This window comes from Anoplolepis gracilipes, chromosome 1 (genome assembly GCF_047496725.1).
Source record: "Anoplolepis gracilipes chromosome 1, ASM4749672v1, whole genome shotgun sequence".
In the NCBI taxonomy this organism is placed as follows: Eukaryota; Metazoa; Arthropoda; class Insecta; order Hymenoptera; family Formicidae; genus Anoplolepis; species Anoplolepis gracilipes.
The window spans coordinates 10,029,719-10,055,098 of NC_132970.1; the positions used below are offsets into that span (position 1 = coordinate 10,029,719).

Sequence of the window (25,380 nt, forward strand, 5' to 3'; positions counted from 1 at the left end):
AGATAAAGAATATACGAGTGCGTCGTAAAATGTGGACAAAAAAAAATGTCATTTTCTATCTCTGGGTTTCGAAATTATAAAAAAAAAAAAAAAAAAAAAAAACCATCGATCACATGAGACGTTCGCGCTGTGTATATATACGTGTGCTTACTCTTTGATATTAAATCGCGTAAACATACACACACACACACACACATATAAACAGATACACTTCTATCGTCAGTAAATATACGGAATCGCACGCAATCGCACGGAAGTTCGTCGGTGGGGAGTGACATGCGCAGATTGGCTAGACGTAGTAGGGAGCCTCGTCTTTCCGTTGCGAGCAAAGGAGATCTATAAAAACTGCAGGCAGCAGAAGGCGAGAGGTAGTGTTAGAGAAGCGTTGTAGAGAGGTGTAGATATATACGAGAGCACGAGTTTGGTTTTTCCTCGGTGCAGTGACTGTTATTTGTGTGTGCGAGAATTTCGTAGAGAAGAGAGGATAAACGGGTAAAACGAGATCGACGGTGCACGAGAGGACGAGGAAAGAGAGACGGAGCGAAGAGGAAGAAGAAAAAAAAACAGGGCGCACGAGAGAGAGAGAGAGAGAAAGAGAGCCTGAACATACGGAGAGGCCGAAAACGTAACAGGGCGTGTATGTATATACCGTCTGTGGACGAAAACAGGACAGGACCTTTGCTCAGCGAGGTCGATCTCCGAGTTCGGGGAGAGACGGATGCTACGCGCTTGGACGGTCGGGCATATTTATCGCAGCTGGGATCCCCGGCAGCGTCAGAGGGTCCGTGCCCACCGCGGGGCCAAACAACTCGTGTCCGCCATCTTGCGATAGAAGAGAAGTCGTTGTGTTGTGTCGGCGAGCGAGGGGAACGCGCGTTCTCTGTTCTCGGAGAATAGGTCGCGCGAGAGCTACGGCAAAGAGGCAGAAGGAAGGAGACGCTAAGGTGGCGAACGGTCACCGGATGTGGTCGAATTTGCGAGGAACGCGCACTGGGAGGACCGCGAGAGAAGAGGAACTCGAAGCGAGGTAGCATCGCGCTAACAGGTTTTTGAAGTGCCCCGCCGCATATTATTCCTTCGCATCGTCATCATCGTCGTCGTCGTCGTCGTCGTCGTCGTCGTCGTCGTCGTCGTCTCGTCGTCGTCTCGTCGTCGTCGTCGTCGTCGTCGTCGTCGTCGTCGTCGTCGTCGTCGTCGTCGTCGTCGTCGTCGTCGTCGTCGTCCCCACCATTGCTCTATCCTGGATACTGTGATTATTGCGCAGTTGGAAAAGTTGCCGAGCACTGACGCCGAGGAACGTGGGATATCGTCTCCGAGAGACAAACCACGAAAATTATCGGTAAGAGAAACTGCATTCTCTCCGCTATTATTCTCGTTTTTTCGAAATTAATCCTTGAAATGCATTCGTTTTGTTGTGTGCGGAAATGTATGTCGCATTCAGGAAACGCTAGCCTCACGGGAGGAGGAGAGGAGCCAGATCATATTAACAATATTATCTTTATCGTACTGACCGGATCGTACTAACAATAACTAGAAATAAGATAAAGAACAAAGACTATATGTGTCTGTATGCGTACAAAGACTCTGCCTCAATAATGTAAACCGTAAACAATGTTTTATACGAATATCTTTGTTTTTATTCATTCTGTAAATCTCAATGGATGTATTGTTTTGAATTGAGCTTCTAGCCATTATATTATTTCTTGTGAATATCGTTTTATTATACATTGACAAGCTTGTTTACCTTTTCTTTCAATGAGCGTAAATAGAGTATAAAAATTGACCATCGATTGATTTTTATGTTGATTATCTATGACAAAATTTTACACAAGATTGGAAAATAAAACACAAATCTAAAGATATTCGTATAAAAGCAATAAGATAGTGTTTATGCGTATCTTTGCATAATCTCTTTCATTTTTTATTTTATTTTTACTTTGATTTGGGACTGTTTCTTGGATGCTTGCCTATTTAATGTCTTTGCTGCAATTCTATTTTATGATAATAGTTAACAATGAAATTTATCTTATTAAAATGAAAAAATCTTATTAAATTAATGAAAAAGTTTTATTAAATCAACGAAAAAAAAATCTTATTAAGAGCCAAATCAATTTCATATTCATTAATCCCATTCATAAATGTATATCGTTAAAACTAAATTTTTTAAATACATCGTAATGCTCCGAAAAAAATGTTTTTTTCTAGATATAAATATAAATATTTAAAATACAAAATAATTATTGATATTAAAAATATATCGAAAATTGTTAAATAGCAATTTCAAATAAATGTTTTATTACGATATATAACAATAGGATTATCATATAAATTTTATATTTTTATCTGCTTACTAAATCACCAGTCAATAATGTTTACGTGGAGAAAAATGCACGACTCATCGGGGCTCGTTACAGCGCTTATCATTGTTATGTAAACACGTAAATCGTTAATGTATACTCTTACGCTGAAAATATGTTCTGTAAGACTCGTTACAATGTTGAGATGAACGAAGTTCACAATATGAATTATTTCGTTTTATATCGCGCAAACAATCGAGTCATATAAAATAATGTAATCAATGTGGCATTTTTGAAATATTTATAAATTTCAGTAAATAGTAAAATACGCTTTCCGTATATAATTTTACCACTTTTCTTATTTTTATTAGTGTATACGAATTAATTTTCAATTTGTATTTACATAATGAATGCGAATCGGTTTCTTTTACAGTAAAATAGTAAAATATTATATAACGTCTAAAGTTTTCATATAATTCACCGTATATAGAGTACTCTTTACAGTATAATCTTTGTGCAACTGTATGCACAAGGAATATATTTGTATAATATTTAATGATGTTCTCTTTTCGAACACAAAGAAACCAGCATTACCTCTTTTTCTGAATAAGGAAAGTAGTACTTAATATTTCAAGGTTGATCGAAAAAGACCAATGAATACAAGAAACTATAATAAATTTCAATCTTTACTGACTTGGACTATTTCCAATAGAATAAACTGGCAAAAATGATAAAAGTGACTAATATGTAACATTGAAATATATTTATATGACTTTATGCAAAAAGTTATTTTTGCTTTAATTAATAAATTATACTATATCATAATATCTAAAATACATTTTTAAAACAAAAATTTTGAATATATATACATGAGTATATTACTAAAAAAATTTTATATTAATTTTTAGTTTAATAAGAAAAATAATAATAGAATTAATAATTTTTATCAATATAGATCTGCATTAGCGTTTATCGTTCAACATTTTGTAATAAAAAATTTATTTATTTTCTATATTTTCTTTTAATCTATTACGGATTTTATTTTGGATAAAACTTAAATTTAGAAAATTTCTAAATTGACGAATATCGATTAAATCATTTTTTTATTTATTTAAACATTTTTAATAGAAAAACATGTTTTTGCTTTTTGAAACTATCATTTTTTTATCATTGATATATCGATTTTAATCATCTTTTTAACTATTATTGATATATAGAGTTTTATTCAAAAATTTTACCTTGTCTACCTATCTTTATAATGTCTATTGTCTGAAAGAATGGCATTGTATTTCTTTATCTGACATTTTAAAATTATTTGAAAGGTCAGGGAATTTTTTATGGATTTGAATAGACACTTTGTTATAAATACAGTAAAGATATTGCAGAAAATAGAAACTCAGAGAATTTAAGAAATTCAAGATAAGCTCGTTTCGATAATCTGTTTTTTTTTTTTTTTTTTTTTTTTTTTTTTGCAGGCCAAAAGATTGGTCGGTCTCGTGAGGAGGGTGAGTGACGAGGATACGAATACGAAGAGAAAGAGACAAACATCCGAGCCATGACGAATTCCGCGCCCAAGTTAGACAACGCCAAGGTGGACCGACAGGCCTCGCCGAAGGTCGGGTATCAATCCCAGCACAATCATCACCAACAGCACCATCGTTCTAATAATAAATCGTCACCGTTCCTCTATAAGAACGGCCATCACGCCGCCAGAAACACCAAAGACGGCCGACAGAGTTGCAGCCCGTACAGCTCGTCATCTAAAAGTCCGAGAAACTCGCCGCAACAACAGCAACAACGCTGTGAGCAGCGCAGTCCAAGCAGCAGCCCGACCAACAACAGCTTCTACGCGGGCGCCAAGTTCTCGGAAACGCCGTCACCCGCGAGCGTGCCCAAACCGCCAAGCCGTTGGACGAGTACGGTGATGGACGGCTGTCACCAATCGAACAGCGCGAACGAATACTCGAGGCAACTGCGTATAATGTTAAACGTCCAGGCCTGATACCCAAAAACTAACAACGCGTCCACCATCACCGTTCGAGAAGTGAGGCGGCCGTCAGCAGCTCCTAGAGAATCAGGTACGGTAGGGAATCATCGTCGATAAAGTCATCAAGAAGATAGCGGGAATAATAACAATAATAATAATAACGATGATAACGACGGATGATGATGGTGACACCGTGTGCAGGCCATACACACGGGTTTTCGATTTTATCGCGCGAGTGGATACCGTAATCCGTTCTTTACGCTAAGATAATACACATCCAGCATACAGACTTTAACCGTAGACTATACACACGGCGGGATTACGCGGTGCATCGGTGCGTCCCGATGTCGCGATCGATGTGTGTGCGCGCGAGCACGCGCGCGCAAGAGATACATGCATTATATATGTATATTGCGTTCTCTGGAACTCTCATCACGCGTCATTATATGCTGTGACAAAATGTAAGTAATATTGTATTTTAGATTATCGTATACCGCTAAACTTTCAAAAGGAACACATGGAGAGCCCTACGTACGTACATACATATATTATCTATACAACATCGGAACACACAAAAAGAGAAAGTATCCTCAGTCTGACGATACGACAAGCGCGGACGAGCGAAGTTGCGAATCGCTTCGCGATTCTGTCATATGAAATGTGCTTCAATATCGATACGCGTTGAAAAATAAGAAAAGATGTCCGATAAAGAGATGTCTACGACAATTCTTTTCAAAGCAACTTTGGAAGCCCGCGTTTCGCGCCGCTCTCAAGACACCCGGTGTTTCCGCGCACGTTTTTATCTCGTCAAATTCTAATCATTCTAGCAGCAACATTGGAGAAATCGCAGCGCGTACAATTTGCTGCTCCGTAGCACGGAAATGCTGGACAAATAACTTCGTTTAACAGCCGCCCGACTAATGATCGTTATCAGTATATACTTCTTTATTAACAATTTCTTTATCATTTTGGTTCTATATAGATTAATTTCAAATAGCACTTTTTAGTTTATTTTTCTTTTTTGTTTCTTGTTGGGGATATTTTTATTTTCTTTCTATTCTGCTATATTGTTCTACATGAAATAAGTATATAAGATGTAAGTTTTGAGTTCCATAGTGCACGTTAGGAGAGTGGGAGTTAAATGTGTGAACGACATAATAGACGGAAAGGATCAATATGATAGAGGAAATCTAAATGATAGACAAAGATTTACGAATGATTACGAATGAATGCTTTGATTGGATGAATATTTCAGATATAATAATCATTACGACATTGCATCAAATACAAATTTTGATCACATTTTTCGTGCTCGATTTTCGGCATGTTTCAATAAACTCACTAATAAATTGCACATAATTTATTTTTATTATAGCAAAGAGAGAGAGAGTGATATTAAAGATGGACGGAGAAATCGAGAGAAAAAGTATTGTCAGAGATATTTCGTTACAAAAACGAAATATCTTATTCATAAAAGATTCAATCTGTTATAAATTTTTTTTAATGTAATGCTATTAATGTGATTGTCGTGATGATCATTGTGTTGCGTTTAAAAATTTCAAATATATATTAATTATTCCGATGCTTTAGATATAAAGGATAAAAGTTTTTAAAGGGAAAAAGTACATTACCTAATAGCTTTGGTTAACTAACGTTTGATTAGTTGATTGTCTGTCTTTTCTTAGATCGTAATCATAGCTGTAATAGAGAAATAGGACTTGATAACAACGGTTAATACTGTGTGTGTGTCCCCCTATCAACGGGATAAAAATTCATAAGTAGATAAAAGCAGGAACAAAGTTTAATGATAACCGACGTTGACTCAACCCGTCCTTAAAGCGTTCTTTGTGCGAGTTTACGGAAAGTTCTATTATAATAACAGGTTTAGAAAGTAGGGCGATGCACTAAAGTTTTTCGTTGTTTATAATATTTTACGGGCGCAATTGTCATATCAAACTCGCATCACTTCTATCTATATTGGACAAGTAAATGGACTTAATCTATAATACAGTAACGATAACAATAATATTAAGGGTAAATAATAACAATGATAGTAGTAAGATAAGGCCTTAACGATACAATAGCGTGGAGAATACGATCGATTTAAGTTTTTAAAAAATTCATATCTGTTATTTTTTTTCTTTGTAGCAAAATTATTTCAAGCCGTAGACTGAGCAAAATTATTTGACTTAGTATTTTAATTAATGTTATTCTTTTTTTTTTCTTTTTTTTTTTTTAGTTTCCTGATAACTTGCAATCATTTTCTTGCAAAAATACATTTATTTTTTTCTTTACGTCAATTCTTTTTGCGATAATCTTAGGTAGGAGTTTTTGGAATGTTGGTAGTTGTGAATGAGATATGAAAAAAAAAATAGATTCACAGGTGAGGAAGATGCAAGATTTAATAGAAAGATAAAGAAATATCAAAATATGCAATTTCGATTTTTCGATTGCAGGCTCTGTATATTTATAGTTTTGTAAGACAAAATCTTCAAAACACGACAGTATCTATAACACATAATCGTGTGTTGAGTTAACGATCGATCGATTTGATTTATGACGTCGGAGATTATTGAAAGGAAGTATATTTCTATATACAAATAAACAATGGACGCTTGTCGAATGTAAACTCGACTGTGCGCGAGACTTTTTTTTTTTCGGTGTTTAGCGCCGTGCTCAATGGCTCGAGAGAGAAAATCGATATCCCGGGATATGCGCGAGGAGAAAGTTTGGAACTTGTTTCTTTTTGCCTTCGGACTTCGATTTATGTGCGCGAAGAATTGCCACTTTAGAGATTATTTTTATACGATTGATACGCACTTTCACGTTCAGAATTTAATTTGTTTATCACCAATGACGATAATGAATTCAAATACATATTTCTACATAAAAACCAGATAAGTTGGAGAAAATAAAATTATTATGTCGAAATTTAATTACGTGGCAGATTACGAGGAACTAAAAAAAATAGCGTAATAAAAATGTAATTATTTTGCATTGTATTTATGTATATGTATATACATATATATATATATATATATATATATATATATATATATATATATATATAAATTTTTTTTCGTTTCTCATCTTTTTCTTCCGCGAGTTTTAACAACGACATACGGAATAATACTGGTTAACATCTCGGGACCCTTCTTAAATTTATGCATTGCTTTTCAACGAAACGAATTGCATGTCTGATTAATGTACATATTAACGCATAGTTCGGTTACGTTAAACGCTTAATATCGATAAGTCCGTTTTTTCTTTGAAGATATCTAATTTATTTTTTTTTTTTAATGTAAATATCTCTTTTTGTAAATCTATCCATTTCTCGCGAATAATAATGATCATTCGTCTCACAAAAGCCGGCGAATCAATTTAGCCCGCTCGTCTCTGTAAATGTCAAAAAAAAACGAAACTATAAAATACATCGTGATATTCAATGGCCCGTAAGAGTCTTTGAACCAGTGTGCTTCAGAGCCGATGAATCGTCAAGGTTTCAGAATTCGCGGTAGATTTATTGAGCGAAAGAGAAACGAATTAAACACTGCCGTCCGGAGTAAGAGAGAGAGAGAGAGAGAGAGAGAGAGAGAGAGAGAGAGGACAAATTAAGCGGAAACATACGTATTTATTATTAGACGCAAAGACACGCTACTCACAATCTCACGACCCCGGAATAATAATATGTAAATATCAGCTGTGTAAGCAGAAATTGTAATTTCAATTGTATAAATTTTCTTTCGTAAAATTGATGTACATATGTACGCGCGAATCTGGTCGCGGCCGACAGTTTTTGTCTTATTTCTTATCGAGAACGCGAGAATCACAAGTTGAACATTCTTGTGAAAGCACGCGCATGTAATCGGGATTTTCGGAAGTCTGTATGGTCGGCGCCAGGCTCGATTTTTCCCTATCGATTTTACGGCGCAAACGTACAACCGGAAAAAAAAAATACGCGAATAACGAACGAGATGGATGTGATTGGAAAGAGAGAGAAGCAGAATATTAAATTCAATCGTTTCACGAGAAGAGTCGATGAGAAATTAGCTGTGATGATGACTCAATAGATACTATTAACTTTTAATTGATAACATTAATCGATACAATACGTGTGTGTGTGTGTGTGTGCGTGCGTGCGTGCGTGCGTGCGTGCGTGCGTGCGTGCGTGTGTATGTGTGTATCTGTGAATGCATGTACACATATGTATGATATATATTATATATGATAAACCAATATAGAGAGAAAACATGAAGTAACATTTAAGTACGATAAGTATGAGAATAATGATGTTAATAATTGGATAAAAATATTACGATAAATAAACGAGCAAACAGGAGGAAGAGAGAGAGAGAGAAGAAGAAAAAGAAACATCTCTCTATCTTTTCCCCTCGCTCTCTTCCACGAGAGAGGGCATAACATCTCCGTATTCTTCACGCTTTAATATTAATTAAACGTAAATTTTTGACAGTTCGATAGTACTATCAATACGGACGCGCTCGAAAGTTTGAGGATGCTTTGAGCGCGATCGAGAGAAAAGAACAAAAAAAAGAAAGAGAGGGGCACAATGATCCGAGCGTATTTAGCTCGTGGCTTTAAACACGATTCGATTGTCGTAACTATAAGACGTACACACATACATACACACACACACACACACACACACACACACACACACACACACACACACACACACACACACACATAAATATAGCTGATAATCGTAGTTTATAATTGCAACGTGCCGACGTGCGGTTGGGTCGTCCCGAAAAAAACGTGGGTCGACGAAAAGCGATTTTCAAGTGAACGAGATCACCGCTGCTGCGGCGATCCTTAATTAAGCAAGAGCATCTTATTGTTAAAAGATACTTCAAGCGTTTTGACGTGTATCTAGTAACACTTGATTAGACTTGCTTTGTTTGTGGGAAAAGAAAAGAACGATCGAGAACGTGTGTTATCTCTCTTTGACGAGAGCTCGGCAAAGAAACGCCGAAAGTCCGAGGAAAATCATAATCTTTTTTTTCGTTCGGGAGAAAATTTACAGACGCGGGACGACCCATTTATCGGTCAACATACAATTGTGATATTGTAATGTACAAAATCGCAATATAGACTTGGGCTTAATAAGCGCGCGAGATTTCGAGGGTCGGTGATCGCGAGGAGGGGTTAGGAGGACCGTCTTCAAGACGACCGCGATAAGTTTACGGACGTTTTGCGTTACACTTGTCGAGACGCGGTAATCAATAAGGCTGATCGTATGCCGGATATTCTATTGATGCTTTCGATAATTTCTCAAGATTTCTCTAGTGATTGATACTCAACTACTTGCTTTCACAAAACGGATTTTTGAGCGAAAGAACTGTACTGTAACGAAAAGTCGTTTCGCTGAAGCGGGGTAAATTCCGCGGCAAATTTGCAATTTTTTCATGGCAATGTATAATGATAAAATAAGCATCGTTTTATTTACAAACTTAGATCAGATTCCGTCGCAAATAATTTAGACTGCATTTAAACGTTTCTAGATTCTCGATAACTATATTTTTCGATAAACACAAAATACATAATTAATAATTAATCTCTCAATTAGTAACAGACTTAAGAATTTCACTTTCTGAAAATAGAAAATTTCGATTGCGTGTATATATCCCGCCTTCACTGTTTTTATGTCCAAATTATTAATGTATCTAGTTTTTGTTAGTACATTTTGCTTTTCGCTCGTATTCTGTATATATAATTAAAATGGTAGGTGATATTGCAAAGAAACATTTTGTTCATGCTTTCTCGGTCGGAATAGTAGAATAGTGGTAGTAGTAGTAGTAGATTAGTAGTAGCAGCAGCAGTAGTAATAGTAGTAGTAACAATAGTAATAGAGTAACAGAAAGAAGAGAAAAAGAAAGAAATGCTGTTAGAATTTCACGGTGCTTTTTACAAATTTTTCCTAAACTTTCTTACAAATACTTATTAGAAAAGTATGCAATATAAAGATAAAGGAAACCGCTTTGAAATTTTTACGAAGAATCCTTTGATATAAAGTTGATTTTTTTTTTTTTTTTTTTAATTTTAGATTAGATTTCTTCGTGATTTTTCTGAGGGACTTACTTTTTTGAACAAACACAAAGTGTGACATGGAATGGACTAGCTCTCGATGATTGTTCGGATGACTGGATTAGCAGGTTAAATGCGCATATATATATAGTTTTTTTTTTTTTTTTTTAGCAAATAATAACGTTTTCGCATAAGAAAGAGTATTAGTTTTTTTAAATACATCTTTTATCTGTATTTAGTGGAATATATGCATACGCTTTTTAAGAAAAACCTTGTAGGTACGAAAACAAACAATTGATATAGTTTTTCATTTTTTCAAATAACGCAACAGTTAGGCAGTCCTTTTTTTATTCATTTCGTATTGTTGACAAAAATTTAAAAATATTTTTATCAAAGGTTAAATGAATAAATTGTTCGAATAGCATGCACATTGTTGATTAACGTAACGATATCAAATCTTTTGTTATTTTCGAAAGTTTTTATTATGCATAAATTAGCGAAAGGAAGTTGAAACTTTGCAAATCTCATGGTAGAGAGCAACGCGGGCTACCTGAATACATAAGCGAAGATATTGAAGCTCATTGAGAAAAAAAAGCCAACGTGTTCGAACAGATTGCCGAGCTTTCTCTCACGATTGCGCTTCGAATTTTCCGCTTTTCGTTCGATCGACAAAGAGGAAAATTCCAAAAAGCGTTCTGCGAGAAAAATTTGAAACTCTTTAATGTCCAAACTCGCATACGCTCTCGTCTTATCATACCGAGCACTGAACATAACAGGGACACAAACACACAGCCACACGAAACACTATGTCGATTAATTACATAAGCCTTAAATTTAGGATTAAGTTTACAGAGCGAAACGAAAGAGAAAAGGAGAGAGGAAAAGAAAGAGAGCGAGAAAGTATAATTGTTGTACCGAAGCACTTTATGATTCAATGTTACAAATTATTCAGAATCAGTTTTAGAACCGCGACAAGCGGCTCCGCATAATTTTTGTTTCCCCCCGCGATATCATTTAATTATTAATTTACTCTTCGACGAGAGATACGATACATTCCTTCGACTTTTTTCTTCTCTCTGCAAATTTGTATCATTTGCGTTCGACGTTAAATTTTGTCGTGCCTCTTTTCGTATCGCTCACCGTCTTGATATTAAACAAATATTCTGTTTTTTAATTAAATTTTAAGCTTTATTATTAAGAATTCTCGAGGCACGAACTTCGATCTCAATCGTTTCATCTCGCCAAATATGATTTATTGGGATCGCATAAGCGCGCGTGTGGCATAGCGCATCTGCATATTTACACTCCGGAAAAGCATCGCATATGTATGCAGTAGAGAATGGATAAAATTGGATGTAGCCAATATGAACCAATTGATTATCAATCGACATTTCTAATGTATAATATTTTTCATTTCCTGATTTTTTTAATTCAGGCTGGAGGCCTGAATTCGTCGGGAAGAAAAACAGATTATACATTAGAAGTGTATAATCTTGTACCACTGTTCTCCTCTGCAAACCTTTGCAAACGTGCGATGCTTTTCCGGTGCTTACGCGCGCCTATACGTACAACCCGACGAACGTTTGATTTAAAAGACATTTCGAGGCGCTAGGTAGTTCGTTTACAAGTGTGTGGTCGGAAATGACGTTTGTCGACGGCGGCGGGAGGGAGAAGTTTCTTCGATGCTTTGCAAAGCGTTTCGCGCACATTCTCCTCGACGGAGGATCGACGACAATATTTTTTACCCTTCCTTCTGCCGCCGTTTTACGCGGCCGCGCGACACCACGATGCGAGATACGTCGGATAATTATACGTACACTAGAGGATGCGATACTTTGGGGGACCTTTTGCGTCTCGCGAGAGCTAGAATCCGTATTTCTCAAAATACGGAAAAAATGCACGAAATGTCCCGTCTCTCGTATCGTGGCGATTGTGTTGCCGACAACGAAGAAAAGATTGTTCGCCAGTAAGCGAGGAAATGCATTGACTATTTGAGCGAATCGAGAGACCATGTACCTTGATATATATACAATATATATATAAATATAGTTTAGCATATTTCCAGGTGATGAATGTGTATGTACGAGTGTATGCGATATATGTGAGTGAATATGGCAGAGTGAGTGTGTGCCAAAATCGAAAGAGCGAAAGAAAGAATGAAAAAGAGGATTGAGAGTAAAAAAGAATACAAAATATATATAGAAATATATATATATATATATATACACCTATACAAAGAGAGAAAGAAAGAGAATATATATATATATATGTATGTATGTATGTGAGCAAAAGAGCTTCCTTTTTCAAGGACACATTTTTTCTGTCGACCCATCGTCGAATTTTATAATATATTGATACCAATGGTTTAGTAAAAGAGAGAAATAAAGGATAATATGCGGACGTATACTAAAGTATACTATCAAGTAAACGTTAAATGTACTTTTCCATCATATTTACGCTTATTGTTAGTCTACGTACATTAACCTTTATTTATCTCTTGATAAATATTCGGCTTTATAGAAGCTGGTAACGCAATGATGAATATATAAATATATGGCGTAAAGTAAAAATTGGAAAAATTATTCGGAAAAGGATCACCAGAAAAAAATGTGTCATTTTAGATTAAAAATTGTTTTCACGCGCGCGTAGCGCAAATTTATATTACAAGACGTTTGAAACGTCGTTAGCAAACAGCACATACGAAACACGTATTCTCTTCGGCGCGCGTGTGAAAGCAACTTTCCCATTCGATAAATAAGCATGTGTGTAAGGTTCTATTTTTCCTTTTAATTTCTCGACGCATGAAAGGAGGGGGGAATATTTGTGCATAAAATCTGATTAGTGATAAAGAGATCTCACGCGATTGATGGCGTCGCAGATTATTAATGAAGACAAGAGTTATCTCGAATTCTTAAAATTTTGATATTGCCCGAAAAATTTGAACCGATGATCTATATATCATCTTATTTTTAATTAAGAAGATATCTGTCATATAAACATATAGACAAAGATTGTTCTTTGTCCTTTTTCCTTTTTCTTTTTTTTTTTTTTTTTTTTTGTTTTTTTTTTTTTTTTTTTGTTTTTTGTTTTATTTGTGGAACAATCCTTTAGACATATTGGCCTAACGTTTTTTTAAAAGTTTATCGATTTATTTTATCGAATACGTGAAAACAAAACGAGTATTATACATAATATAAACATTTTAAAAATTTATATATATTTTAATTTGAATTATTTGAATTTATATTTATTTTAAAAATTTATATATATAATATTTATATATTTATATTTAAATGTCAGCGCTGGCTTTGCACACAATTTCAATACTAATCTTACAAAGAGAAAATTTGATGTATGTGCATAGAATGTTATTTAGTGCTAAACAAATCGGTATTTTCAAAGTTAAATTGGTGACGCCATCGAAAGTTTTGTAAAATCTTGCGAAACAGAGATCATTCTTTGCGCGTATATATTCCTCTCTTGTTCGAGCACACCTTATTTCTTCGAGTCTATCTTTTCTTCTACATTTGTTCATAAGTTTATACTTTATACTTGAGCATCGCTGAATTATTTCTCGAAACTCTGGTCTGCTTTAATGGAACAATGATAGAAATACATATTATCGCGAGAGATAGAGAAAGAGAATGTATGCTTCGATATTACGTGAGTTATTTCTTTGAAAAGTGGATGTGGATGCAATCTTGAAAAACTATGAATATAAATGAGACGCGGGAGCAAACATGATATGTCATTTTTAAGAGAATTAAACGCTTTTGAAAGAAATGCTTCACGTATATGTAGTGCATACATTTTGTATTTGTAAAAATATAAAAGCTGATGGTAATCCAATAATGCAAGCGTGTGCAATCTTGAATAGTAATGTACGAATGACGTTACGATTATCATAATATCGCGCAAGTTGACACGAAAGTGTAAGAGAAACTTGCATGAATAATGACGTCATTTTTTTTTTGCCGATATAAAATGTATGCCTATATAAGATTGCGAGAAGATAACGGTATTGATTCCGTTGTCTAAAGAGAGAGAGAGAGAGAGAGAGAGAGTGAGAGAGAGAGAGAAAGAAAGAAATAAAGAACTGCGAATCTATTAGAGGAAGTTAATAATAGTTAGTAAGAATAACGAGTCGCGATCTCTGTGATGATGATAACAACGTTGACGATGACAATGATAACGACGATGATTTTTCCCTCTCCGTGTTTCTCTGACAATTACTGTCATGGGCATGATGAGATGCAATTAACCTTTGAGGTTTCTAGAGTACATAAGATATAGAATCGTAATCTACTATATAGTAATGTAAAAGAAAAAACAAAAAGCTAATACTTTTAAGGTCTGACCGAAGCGTAATAGACATCATGTATTATATCGCGATTAAAGATTAAGCTGTTTACACACGAGGAGGGATCATCGATTGGCGATAATTGAGAGGATAGTAATATAGACGATGATAAACATTTAAACAGATGTAAATAAGCGAAATAAAAACGCGCATGAGAGGGTGAATACCCTTGAAGACAGACAGAGGAGGAGATAATTATTTTGCTACGCGAAAAGAAAGGAAGACTTCCGGAAGCTGAGCAAGTGTGTTCCTGTTGGCAACCTGGTTCAAGCAGTTCAAGATCCAAATACCATTGCGGCCGATTGCAGAGATTGCTCTTAATCTTGCGTAAAATCTGCAAATGTGAGAAGACGGAAGAGGGCGACTAAGGAGAAAGAAGAACGGAGGAAAAAACAAAGTGTTACGAAGGAAGGAAAACTCGTCGTTACGCGCAAAAACGAGATCTATCAACCATCCAATAACGATTCGATGTCCGAGATATGCATCCCCGACAATCTGTACCGGACAATTCTTGCAAGAGAGTTACTTCCGCGACAAGCATTCGCGAGGACAATACCGAAAGCTGCAAGAATCGTGGTTTTCAACAAAGAATAAAAAATTATCTTCGAATTATAAGTATTCCAGCCAATTATCCAGTCATAATTCACAGTCAAGAAACAAAACTTACCTGCTTTCAAAGCAGTATGGTTCAAGGGAGAAGAGGGGATGTACTAAGATCGTAGCGATGACATCGTCGTGATTGCGCGAGAGGCGAGGAAGGTCATGAATAATCAGCTGATGGCCACCTTTCGACGCGCATCCCATTGTTTTCGCTGCAAAACAACAGTCTCGTGCTTGCGCATTCAACGAAGAGAATGAAGAGTTATCAAGAAAGAAAGAAAGAAAAATAAATTGGAAGGTTGACGGATGCTAATTTCGCTGTTGCGTTCTATTCAGAAGCTGTGCGCCAGGAATTGTCATGACTTTCTTTGTCTTTATTCTTGAAATATATAATAAAAGTATGAGCCGAAGATCGATGAAGAGAAAAGAATTAGGAGATGGAAACGATCAAAGATAAACGAAGACATCGAAAGAAGATTGAAAGACGAAGACTGTGGCGTTTAGAAAAGAACATTGTACAGATAGAATAAAGTTGGAGGCTTTCCGGAAGTTGTTCGCTTAACACGCTCGACAAGAGAGAAGAAGAGTCTTGCTTATGAGCGTAACTGTTTATATCATACTTTGCTTTGCACGTTTATAATGCCGGTGCGTTTCTCGAGGAAGAAACAAAACGAGAAGTAGCGAAGATTCGACGTAGAAGAATGACGCAGTTGAAACGGAGAAGAAAAGGAAAGAAATAAGAAGAAGAGTATAAGAAAATGCAAGTTTTTCGGGCGTAAATGATCATCAAGACATGAAGCAAAGAGCGGGGCAGCAAATATATATGAAAAACGCTCTCCGCTCGTTAGCAGAGCGATATCTTGAGATTGAATGAATGGTTGAAGCGAGTGTCAAGATTTCCAAGAAGAAAAACGGACCAGAAAATGTCTTTGACTACAAAAGGCACCAAAAAAATTATAAATGTGAAGGTGAAATCAGAGAGAGAGAGAGAGAGAGAGAGAGAGAGAGAGAGCGAGAGGGAGAGATAGCGCGTATGAATGTATGAAAGATGCAGGGAAAGAAAGAGATATGAAAGAGCTTGACGGAGAGAAAAAGTAGAAAAAATTGAGAGCCAAAGAGAGCGTGAAATTGGCGTGCAATAATATCCGGTAAATTGATTCCGGTCGACGATAACCAGAGAGAAATAAACGTGGAGTTTCGATTCCTCGAACACGCAGAAATTCAAGCGGAATCTTTATGCAACAGTCGAGTAGGCGGAGTAAATCATAGTGAGTTTTACTAGAACTTTCCGTTCCCGAGAATATATGATGACTTCCAAAGTATATTTCAGCAGCATGATTATACATCTACTTATACGGGAACGGAGTTCATATATTTCGAAATGTTTATGTGAATCATGTGTGACACACATATTCATATCATTGTTAAACAAAAAGAGGAAGAAAGAGGAGTGAGAGAGAGAAAGCAAGCGCAAGTCAAGAAGATATTAGATAATGAAGATAGAAGAAACAGAGAAGGAGAGATGAGTTGCGAACTCGTCTGACGAGTTTCGTGTAAAAAGGTGCTGTCGCTTTTAGAAGACATGATAAAAGAACCTTTGAAGTACACGTCGAAGAGAATGAAGCCAACATCTTTCAGTTTACGTGAGAAGCAAAGAAGGAAATCACCAAGATAGAGTAGAAGAAATTTTCAATTATCCCCCATTCGTTCTCCCATTCTTTATTCCTTTCCTTAAAAAAAATGATATTTTACATCAACAGAAAAACTGAAGAAAAAATCTTAACAATGTTTGGCCAGCTTTAAGATTCGCAAGACAATTCACGGGAGAATCACCTTTATTTTTATTTGCCTACCATTTCCCTATTTTATTGCATTCCAGTTTAAACCAGATTCTCCTGCATAATCCTTTTTTAGGGTCTCTTTCGGGGGACCCGCAAATGTATCAAACGGTGCTGCATTCTCGGTTGAAGCAATAAACATACGCACAAGTGTGCGACTAAGCATCCAAACTGTCCTTGTCAGGACAAACTTTACAAAACTGTCCTTTTAAGGGCAAGGAACATCTGCAATATATGGAATTGTCCTTTTTAGGACACATCTTCATAGTACCTGAAATATATTAAATAAAGTATTTTTTCCTTACACATTTCCTATTAAATTATCTCTTTTCAGATCGCAGATATATCAATCAATAGAGGTAATAGATTTATTTTTATATAGTTCCACATAATTTTTATACAGAGTATATATATTTTATATCTATATTGTATATATATATTGTATATATATTTTATACAGTGTATATATTGTAATATAAAATTTTTCTTTATCAGTATTTGCAATTTTTTTAACAGTCAAATAATCAAAGTGTGTAGATAAATTTGATATTAGAGTAATGTATATTTCTCAATAAGATTGCAAAGTACGAAATAGACTTGTTAGATTGTTTTAATAACTTATCTTATGTGAAACAAATGTATATATAATACATATAATGTTTCTTAATTTTTATCTTTGTTTCAGGGACGAGGACTTGAATCCGGTAGATATTTTCAATCTTAAAATAACGATGCCCCTAATCTGAGATAAACATGTTGCAAGAATTATCATGCGTGTCGCTATTCCTTATCTAGCTCAAGAAATAAGAAACACTGATGTATAAAGAGAGAAAAGTCAATATTTTAAATAGTTTATTTGTATTAAAAATGCGGATATACGTGCAATATAGAATACATGTAATAGTATCAGTCCATTCAGCAAATATCGCAAGTAATCAGCGTCAATCAGAGCTATGTTCAAAACAAGTGACGTGGAAATTTCCATATTTCAATGTTTGCTCGAACATCTCCAATAGCCAGAATATCTCTAAAATAAGTAAAATAAATGTTAATTTCTATAGTATACAATTTTTTATCTCGATATTTTTTTTAATCTCTTTCATTGGAATTATGAATACTTGCGTTATATTATTGTGCAATCGCATTTAACGTAAGAAATGAGAACATAATCATTTTTTATATATAAGTATATAAAAAATATATATATATATAAGTAAATAACAATGTATATATTAGTTCTCGTTCTATTATCTTTGTTATTAGTATAATTTATGCACATTAAAATGTGGAAATTAGAGATACGTATTCCAACGCAACCAATTAAAATATTTAAATTTTTAGACATTTTAATTTACTTTTACTTTATATGTATAATTATTGTCAATTTTTATAAATTTCAACTGATCATTTACATGAAATTTTGTATATATTTTTAAACTTTTAAAAAATTAAAATATAGAGAAAAACATCTCAAGAAAGTCTATAAGCAAGGTACAAACATCGTAACCATCATATCTAAAATTAGAAAGAAAGAGAAAGGAGTTTTCGAGTGATGAATCATCCGGATTTAATTATGTATGCGTACCTCTTTGAATTGACACGTAAACTGCTGATGCTTTGTTTGCCAGTAATTTCGAATTTTGCACACGTCATGGGTTTAGCATCCGTGACATTGTAGAATTTTATATACGCGTCCGCTCCGTATGCCGCAAATATATCTTGATTGCCAATCATCCATGTTAATCCCACGACTGTATTATCCACAGAAATGGTTTGCTGACTGACGTGCTGCAAGTGTACCCATATAACAAACCAATAACACAATTATAAAATTTAAAAAAAATTAAACTTGATATTACTATATAATTTTAATAGTTTTTAAAAATTTATCATATATCGTTTATTAATTTTACGTTGGTATTCTCGTTTGTATCGCGTTTGTTACAGAAATACTTTAAAGTATTTTTAGCTCTGACCTTGAATGATAAATGAATTGTGTGTAAACGGTCGAACGTGTCATGTTTTGCAAACAATTGCACGTTTTTACACGGCTATTGTATCTATTAATGTCATGATATATTTATGCACAAGAAAAATACATTCTATTATACTTCGCTCGAATGCTTTTGCAATTGTACACAATATTCGTAGCAATTAATTAATATTTTTACAGTAAAAAATTCTTCAGTATTTCTTTAACTTTTGATATAGAGAATTATATGTATTAGATTTTTTAAAATATATAATACAATATGGCACGATTTATTTTTTAAATTCAATACGTGTTTCGACTATGTATTAACAAATTATTGATTGAAATTTAAAGTATACACATCTCTTTTAAAAAATGTATGTCTAAAGTATTTTATCCCTTATTTCCGTAGGCCCAAAATGATTATTACTATGATAATAATTTAAAAAAAAAACTGAAACATGAAGTAGAAGGATTTTTACCTCATCAAGATTATATATACGGATTTCTTTATCTGTAGTACTGCTGACAAATAAATTACGTAACGGCGAGCACTTGATACAAGTAACGCTACCTTCGTGTCTTTCATATTCATCGATTACAGGATCTATAAGCGTTGCATCTCCTGAAATTGGTAAGAATATATTTTATTTATAATGAAAATCTTACGTTTTTAATAGGTACAAACCTTCGATGGAAGTTACACTATCCAAACTACATTTATAAATTCCACCGCACAGCGTTCCAACGATAAATATACTAGGATGTCCTGGAGAAAAATCAAAACTCGTGATGCACAATCCTGCTTCCGCAGCGCGCTCACGAGTGCCTCCGGCGCTGCGTGGCCTAGCATTTTCCACTGGATTACGTTCTTTGACTATCTTGAATCTAAAATACGATAGACATTTACATAGATAACATCGTATCTAAATATAGCGTGACAAAAAGAAAGGAAAGAATACATCTAGTAATACCGTTTATATAATTGAACGGTTGTAAAGTTAGCTGTCAATTTGTGGATCAGTATATATCCATCTTTACTGGAACTTAATAATAAGGTCACGTCATTCACTGATCTCGGTCTCCAACATACTTGAGATACACAGTCGCTATGTGTATATACATATGTGGGTGTAATAGAATCATCATTTCTAAGATTCCAGACCAACACGTCCCCTTAAAAAGAAAAAAATTGTACAAAAATTATTAAATAATTTATTAAATATAATAAAAATTTAAACTTCTCTTAATATTGTTTTTAATTACAATTAAAGAAAAATTTAAGAAAAGCTTACAATTACATAATCCAGTTGCGAGAATAGATGGCTCTGTTGGATGATAACATAATGTAGCAACACATCCATTTGTCTCTAACGTTTTGGTAGGTGCATTGGTGAGATTATCTTCTATTGCCAAATTATATAATTGAATTGTAGAAAGATGATCACACCATGCTTCATGATAGATATGGCTGAGGCCTACTGCTAATGTACCACCAACAGTGCTCCATGATAAGTCACTTACTTTGATCTACAAAATGTTTAGTATTAAATAGTTTGTATATAATGTGATTATTTAATTTTAATGAAAAACACATACCTGAGTGTCTGATTCTTTCAATGTGCTTATTTTTTTCAATAATTCTACATTAGCAGAGGAAGCTTCCGTAACATTAGGATTATAATCTTCAAAAGCATTACTACCATAAGTTTCATCAAGGACTTCCAGAATCTTTGGTGTAACTTTGTTTAAAAATTTTGCCAATTTCTCATAATCTATTTGCGTTTCTGTTTTTTGTTCGTTTATTGTCTGAATCTAAAAACATAAAAAGTAATATTAGATAAAGAATTTCACAAAATGCACCATAATAGTATTTATGATATAAAATTAGTTATTTAAATTGAACAGTATTGAAATACTATAACTTAGATGTCTTTGATATGTACAAATTAAGGAGCCTATTCCATAATCTTTAACAATATTGATATGTATCATTGTGCAACTATTACACATACAAAAACCTTACACAGTAATACATAACATCGTTAAAAGTTACAGAATAGGACCTTAAGTATAAAAAATATGGAAAAATGCTATTTTATAGTATTTTACAGTATTTTATAATATTTAATAACATTTTATTCACCATATTCACCATTCACAATTTATAAAGCACCTCTTATTTATTAAAAATAAATAAATTAAATCAAATTCTGAAATTCAATAAAAAAAATATAGCATTTTTCATAATAATAATACCCCAATACTCCTTGTATCTGTAGTTTGTGTGTCATCAGCAGTATAAACTATCTCTGTAGTTTGAACATTTACAGATTCTTCCAATCTAAAAAATAATATATGTATATAATAATGTGTTTTATTTATCAATTAAAATAAGAAAAAGTGTTAAAGTGATTTAAAATAGTATATAATAAATGGTAAAATAACATACTTTGTTGTAGACAATTCTGAGTTGAAACTCACAACATCAAAGGATTTGGTATTAAACATTTTTCAATAGAAATATAAATCTTTCCACACTTGGTTCTTTAATTTTTAAATTTAAATGATATTTATTCATAAATATACTAAAAACAAATGTATTTCAAATTATACCCTATGATTAATATCTTAACTGTCTCCGAGACGCTGTCCGCTGTACTGAATCATTAGATTAGTAAATTTAAACAGAAATCAGCTGAGAGATACAGCTGCTCTCGCCATCTATGTATTGAAGATAGTAACTATTTAGTCCAAAAAATTTAACAATAAGTGATATTTTTCCTTGGCGGATAATGTAGATTATGAAAACACATGCATAGACTCGAACGGTTTGAATTTCGCACATCAATGAAAAATTATTAATAGCACAGACATATAATATATATATTTATGATTAAGGGCAATTTCGAAATAAATCTTCTAATCTTTTAATCTCACTTAATCGAACTTTTATTTCATATACCCTTTGCAGTGTAAAATTAATTGTAAAGTAGTTTTATTATTTAAAAAAGAGGTTTATATTTGTCAGTTTTTTAATATCTTGTTAAATTGCAAATATATAAATTCAAATAAATAATCAAATACAATAGTAAAATGTACATGTAAATATATTTTATAATATATATATTATTTATAAAGAGATATTTAGTTTTTAATATTGAAAAAGAAATAATTTCCATCTTATTTTTATATATTTTTTATACGATAAATGTAACAAAATGTGTTCACTAATGTTTAAAATTATTTTTTTAAATATTTACTAATTTTGTCGTATATATATGTATATGTGAACTAAGATCTTGGGTAAAATATTAAATGATTAACGCGTAGCGTACATACGTGATCCCAAACATGTTTCCAGATGTGTCTAAAGTCAGGTCACATGATAAGTAATATCTTCAAACTTTAATGTATGTTCTGATCTCTATTGAACAGCATCATTATTTCATGAGAAACTTTTGCATTAATTTTAATATTATGCTCACAGAGAGAGAAAGAGTAATATTATTAAAATAGATATTATACAAATAGTATTTTTTTCTCTCTATTCTCTAATCTTAACACAATCACATTTTATCAAACAATTTCTTGCTATAAATGTAATTTTTTAAATATATATCTTTCATACAGAAAATACTATTTATAAATAAATCTTAATCACATGTATAATATATAGAAAGAGCCTTATTTTAAATTATATATATTAGTTGTAATTACAATTGAATAATTTTCTGCAGAAAGAAATCAATCATAAAAATAAATAAACTGAAATCTTGCAACATTTTGTTTTATTAGGTACTAAAAATTATCCAGAAAAAAGATCTATTCGCAAATCTACAGCTCACAAGCTCCAAAAATCCATAGTGAGAATAAAATAATTAATAGAGGAAATTAATAGAGAATTTTAGATTTACATAAATCGTTTATTAAATAAAAATAAAAAAAAGACACAAAGGTTCGTCAATCTCAATCAGAATATGAAATAATAAAAATAAGGCCAATATCGGAGCCAGGATAGCAAATGTTGGAGCAAGGAATAATATATTTAATTCTAATAATTTTAAATAATTATTTTTTATTTATTGTTTTCTTTGTTTATTATTCCTCAGCTGCATAATTAAATGGATTAATTTCTTTCTGCAGAAAACTGTCCAATTAATGCTTATTATGTTTAAATATTAATTTCTTATGTCTAAATATTATTTGATAATGATTAAGTGATTTAAAAATATGCAACTATTCGCCACGATATATTTTTCCCTGAGCAATTCGCCTGTTAGAATACTTTCGATCATACTTTAATTGATAAATGTATTTTTAATTTTGCAGATACCACGCTTACAGACTAATCCGTTTGTGCAAGGACATAAAATGAAATGGACATCTTTAATTTCTAATTCTGATTTATCTGGGTAAGTTAAATTAGCCGTAAAAGTATCAGCGTTTACTCGGCATTGTTCACCTTTCTGTTGAAATGGCATACAAGTCGGTAGCGCGTATCTTGAAGGTCCTAAAAATATATACACAACATTGAACACATTGTTGTCAAGATCTTGGAGATATTAATCTTTAACTGAAAGTCTTTATATATCTAAATATAATAATAAGACACTTATAAATTTTCAACTATTATATTTTTTTTGATAACGCTATCTCATATAAGCCGAATAATGTATAGATTAACGCAAAAAATTTGAAGAAATAATAAATTTAGAAAGTATATCTTTTAGTACGAAAAAGAAAAGAAACACAAACCTAACAAACAGCAAAGATTTGATGGACATTCCGAATTATTCGTACATTTTTGAATAGATGGAGAATCGTAAAAGATAGCTTCCGGAACTATTCCTGCTAAGGTGATGAGTAAAAGTGCACTCAATATCAGGGACATAATTGCTTGATAAACTGTGAAAAATTAAAAGTGAAATAATCCTTCGAATTAAAGAGTAGTTATTAAGAGAAATATAAGAAAAAGAAAGATGCTTATTATTAATCATATTAGTATTATCTATTGCAATACATTGTCAAAAATGTTTAATATAATAATAAATATAATAAATATCCATATCAGTAAAAAATATAAACACACATATATACAACGTAATAAATAAATGCATTTAAAATATAAATAATAAAATTTAATTGCATTATGTATTTTTAAACATTTTAACTATTACTGATATCGTCTCAAAGTATTCGGAAATGTAATGCATATACAATGCGTAGGTTGAACTATCTGTTAATCTAATTTAGATGTTATTACTCATAGCATTCGAATGACCATGAAAGTCTAACATGTACTTTTCTGTACAGCATTGTTATTTTTGATTAATGATATATGTACGATTCAAAAAGCAGCTAAATTATAAAATATATTATAAGCTGTAAAAACTTTCACATGTTTCTTAACACAAGTTAGTTCGCTTTTTCAATATTTAACAATCATTATAAAATAAAGAAAAATTAAAAATAAATAAAAAATTGTTATTTAAATAATGAAGTTGGATAATAATTTTTATTTAAAGCTCTTTTTTTTATTGAATTGTAATTTACGCGTAAATAAATGCAAAATGATTATATTGTCAAATTAAATTAAAGTAAAAAGGAGATCAAAGTTATCAAAATAAAATTGATGATGGTGTTGTATAAGAATTCTATCTTAGAACATTTTCCTGAATTTTCATAGAAAGTCGATGATTTTTCACTACGCGTATTCATGAATTTTCGATTGCATTGTTTGTATTAACGTAAATAAAAAGAAATATTGTCCACCAGTCTTTTCAGTTACGAAAACAAGCACAAACATATATTACAAACCTGCTGATATTTCACGATCCGCACTTGTCGCGCACTGCACGGCATATGATCTCACAAGCTGATGAACACATTATTTTATACCTCCAGCTCTGCGTTCGAATTTTTAAGGATGTAAGTATTTCCGCAATTAAATTGACAGCAGTGGTAAACTCAAACCAAAATTTTTGAAAATTTATTGTTATCAGTGATAAAATTAATTAATTTTTATTTAATTATGCAATTAATTAAATAATGATTAATTAATTAATATTTTATTTATTTTCTAGATATGTAAATTGTTGGGAAAGATAAGGAGCAAGTGACGTGAGAAATGTTCGAGCGGATCTATAAGAAAATGGTAAGCGATAAAATTATTCACTTTTAAGAGGAGAGATAAGGATCTTTAGTTTTTATATCATCGTAACGTTGTTCCTGTTTTTTTTATCGTTATATACACTTTTCTTTATTTGCGGTTTTTCTAT

General features: G+C 32.8%; 3 protein-coding genes across 3 annotated transcripts; 1 reads left to right on the forward strand and 2 right to left on the reverse strand.

The window, feature by feature from the left end:
• The first annotated feature begins 228 nt into the window (after nucleotides 1-228).
• On the forward strand, nucleotides 229-17,236 carry LOC140670037 (uncharacterized). The gene is made up of 2 exons (XM_072900407.1): nucleotides 229-1,339; nucleotides 3,773-17,236. Exon 2 carries the CDS (start codon nucleotides 3,853-3,855, stop codon nucleotides 4,297-4,299), a length of 447 nt encoding a protein of 148 aa, XP_072756508.1. The 5' UTR covers nucleotides 229-1,339; nucleotides 3,773-3,852; the 3' UTR covers nucleotides 4,300-17,236.
• Nucleotides 17,237-17,962: 726 nt separating this feature from the next.
• LOC140670022 (cytoplasmic dynein 2 intermediate chain 2) lies at nucleotides 17,963-21,692 on the reverse strand. Its single transcript, XM_072900366.1, has 9 exons — nucleotides 21,552-21,692; nucleotides 21,359-21,443; nucleotides 20,699-20,914; nucleotides 20,395-20,629; nucleotides 20,074-20,275; nucleotides 19,788-19,987; nucleotides 19,582-19,724; nucleotides 18,713-18,915; nucleotides 17,963-18,154 (listed from the first exon to the last, which is right to left on the reverse strand). The coding sequence occupies exons 1-9, from the start codon at nucleotides 21,608-21,610 to the stop codon at nucleotides 18,085-18,087; spliced, it is 1,413 nt and encodes a 470-aa protein (XP_072756467.1). The 5' UTR covers nucleotides 21,611-21,692; the 3' UTR covers nucleotides 17,963-18,084.
• On the reverse strand, nucleotides 21,645-24,005 carry LOC140670040 (uncharacterized). Its single transcript, XM_072900422.1, has 2 exons — nucleotides 23,858-24,005; nucleotides 21,645-23,612 (listed from the first exon to the last, which is right to left on the reverse strand). Exons 1-2 carry the CDS (start codon nucleotides 23,991-23,993, stop codon nucleotides 23,401-23,403), a joined length of 348 nt encoding a protein of 115 aa, XP_072756523.1. The 5' UTR covers nucleotides 23,994-24,005; the 3' UTR covers nucleotides 21,645-23,400.
• Nucleotides 24,006-25,380: the final 1,375 nt, after the last annotated feature.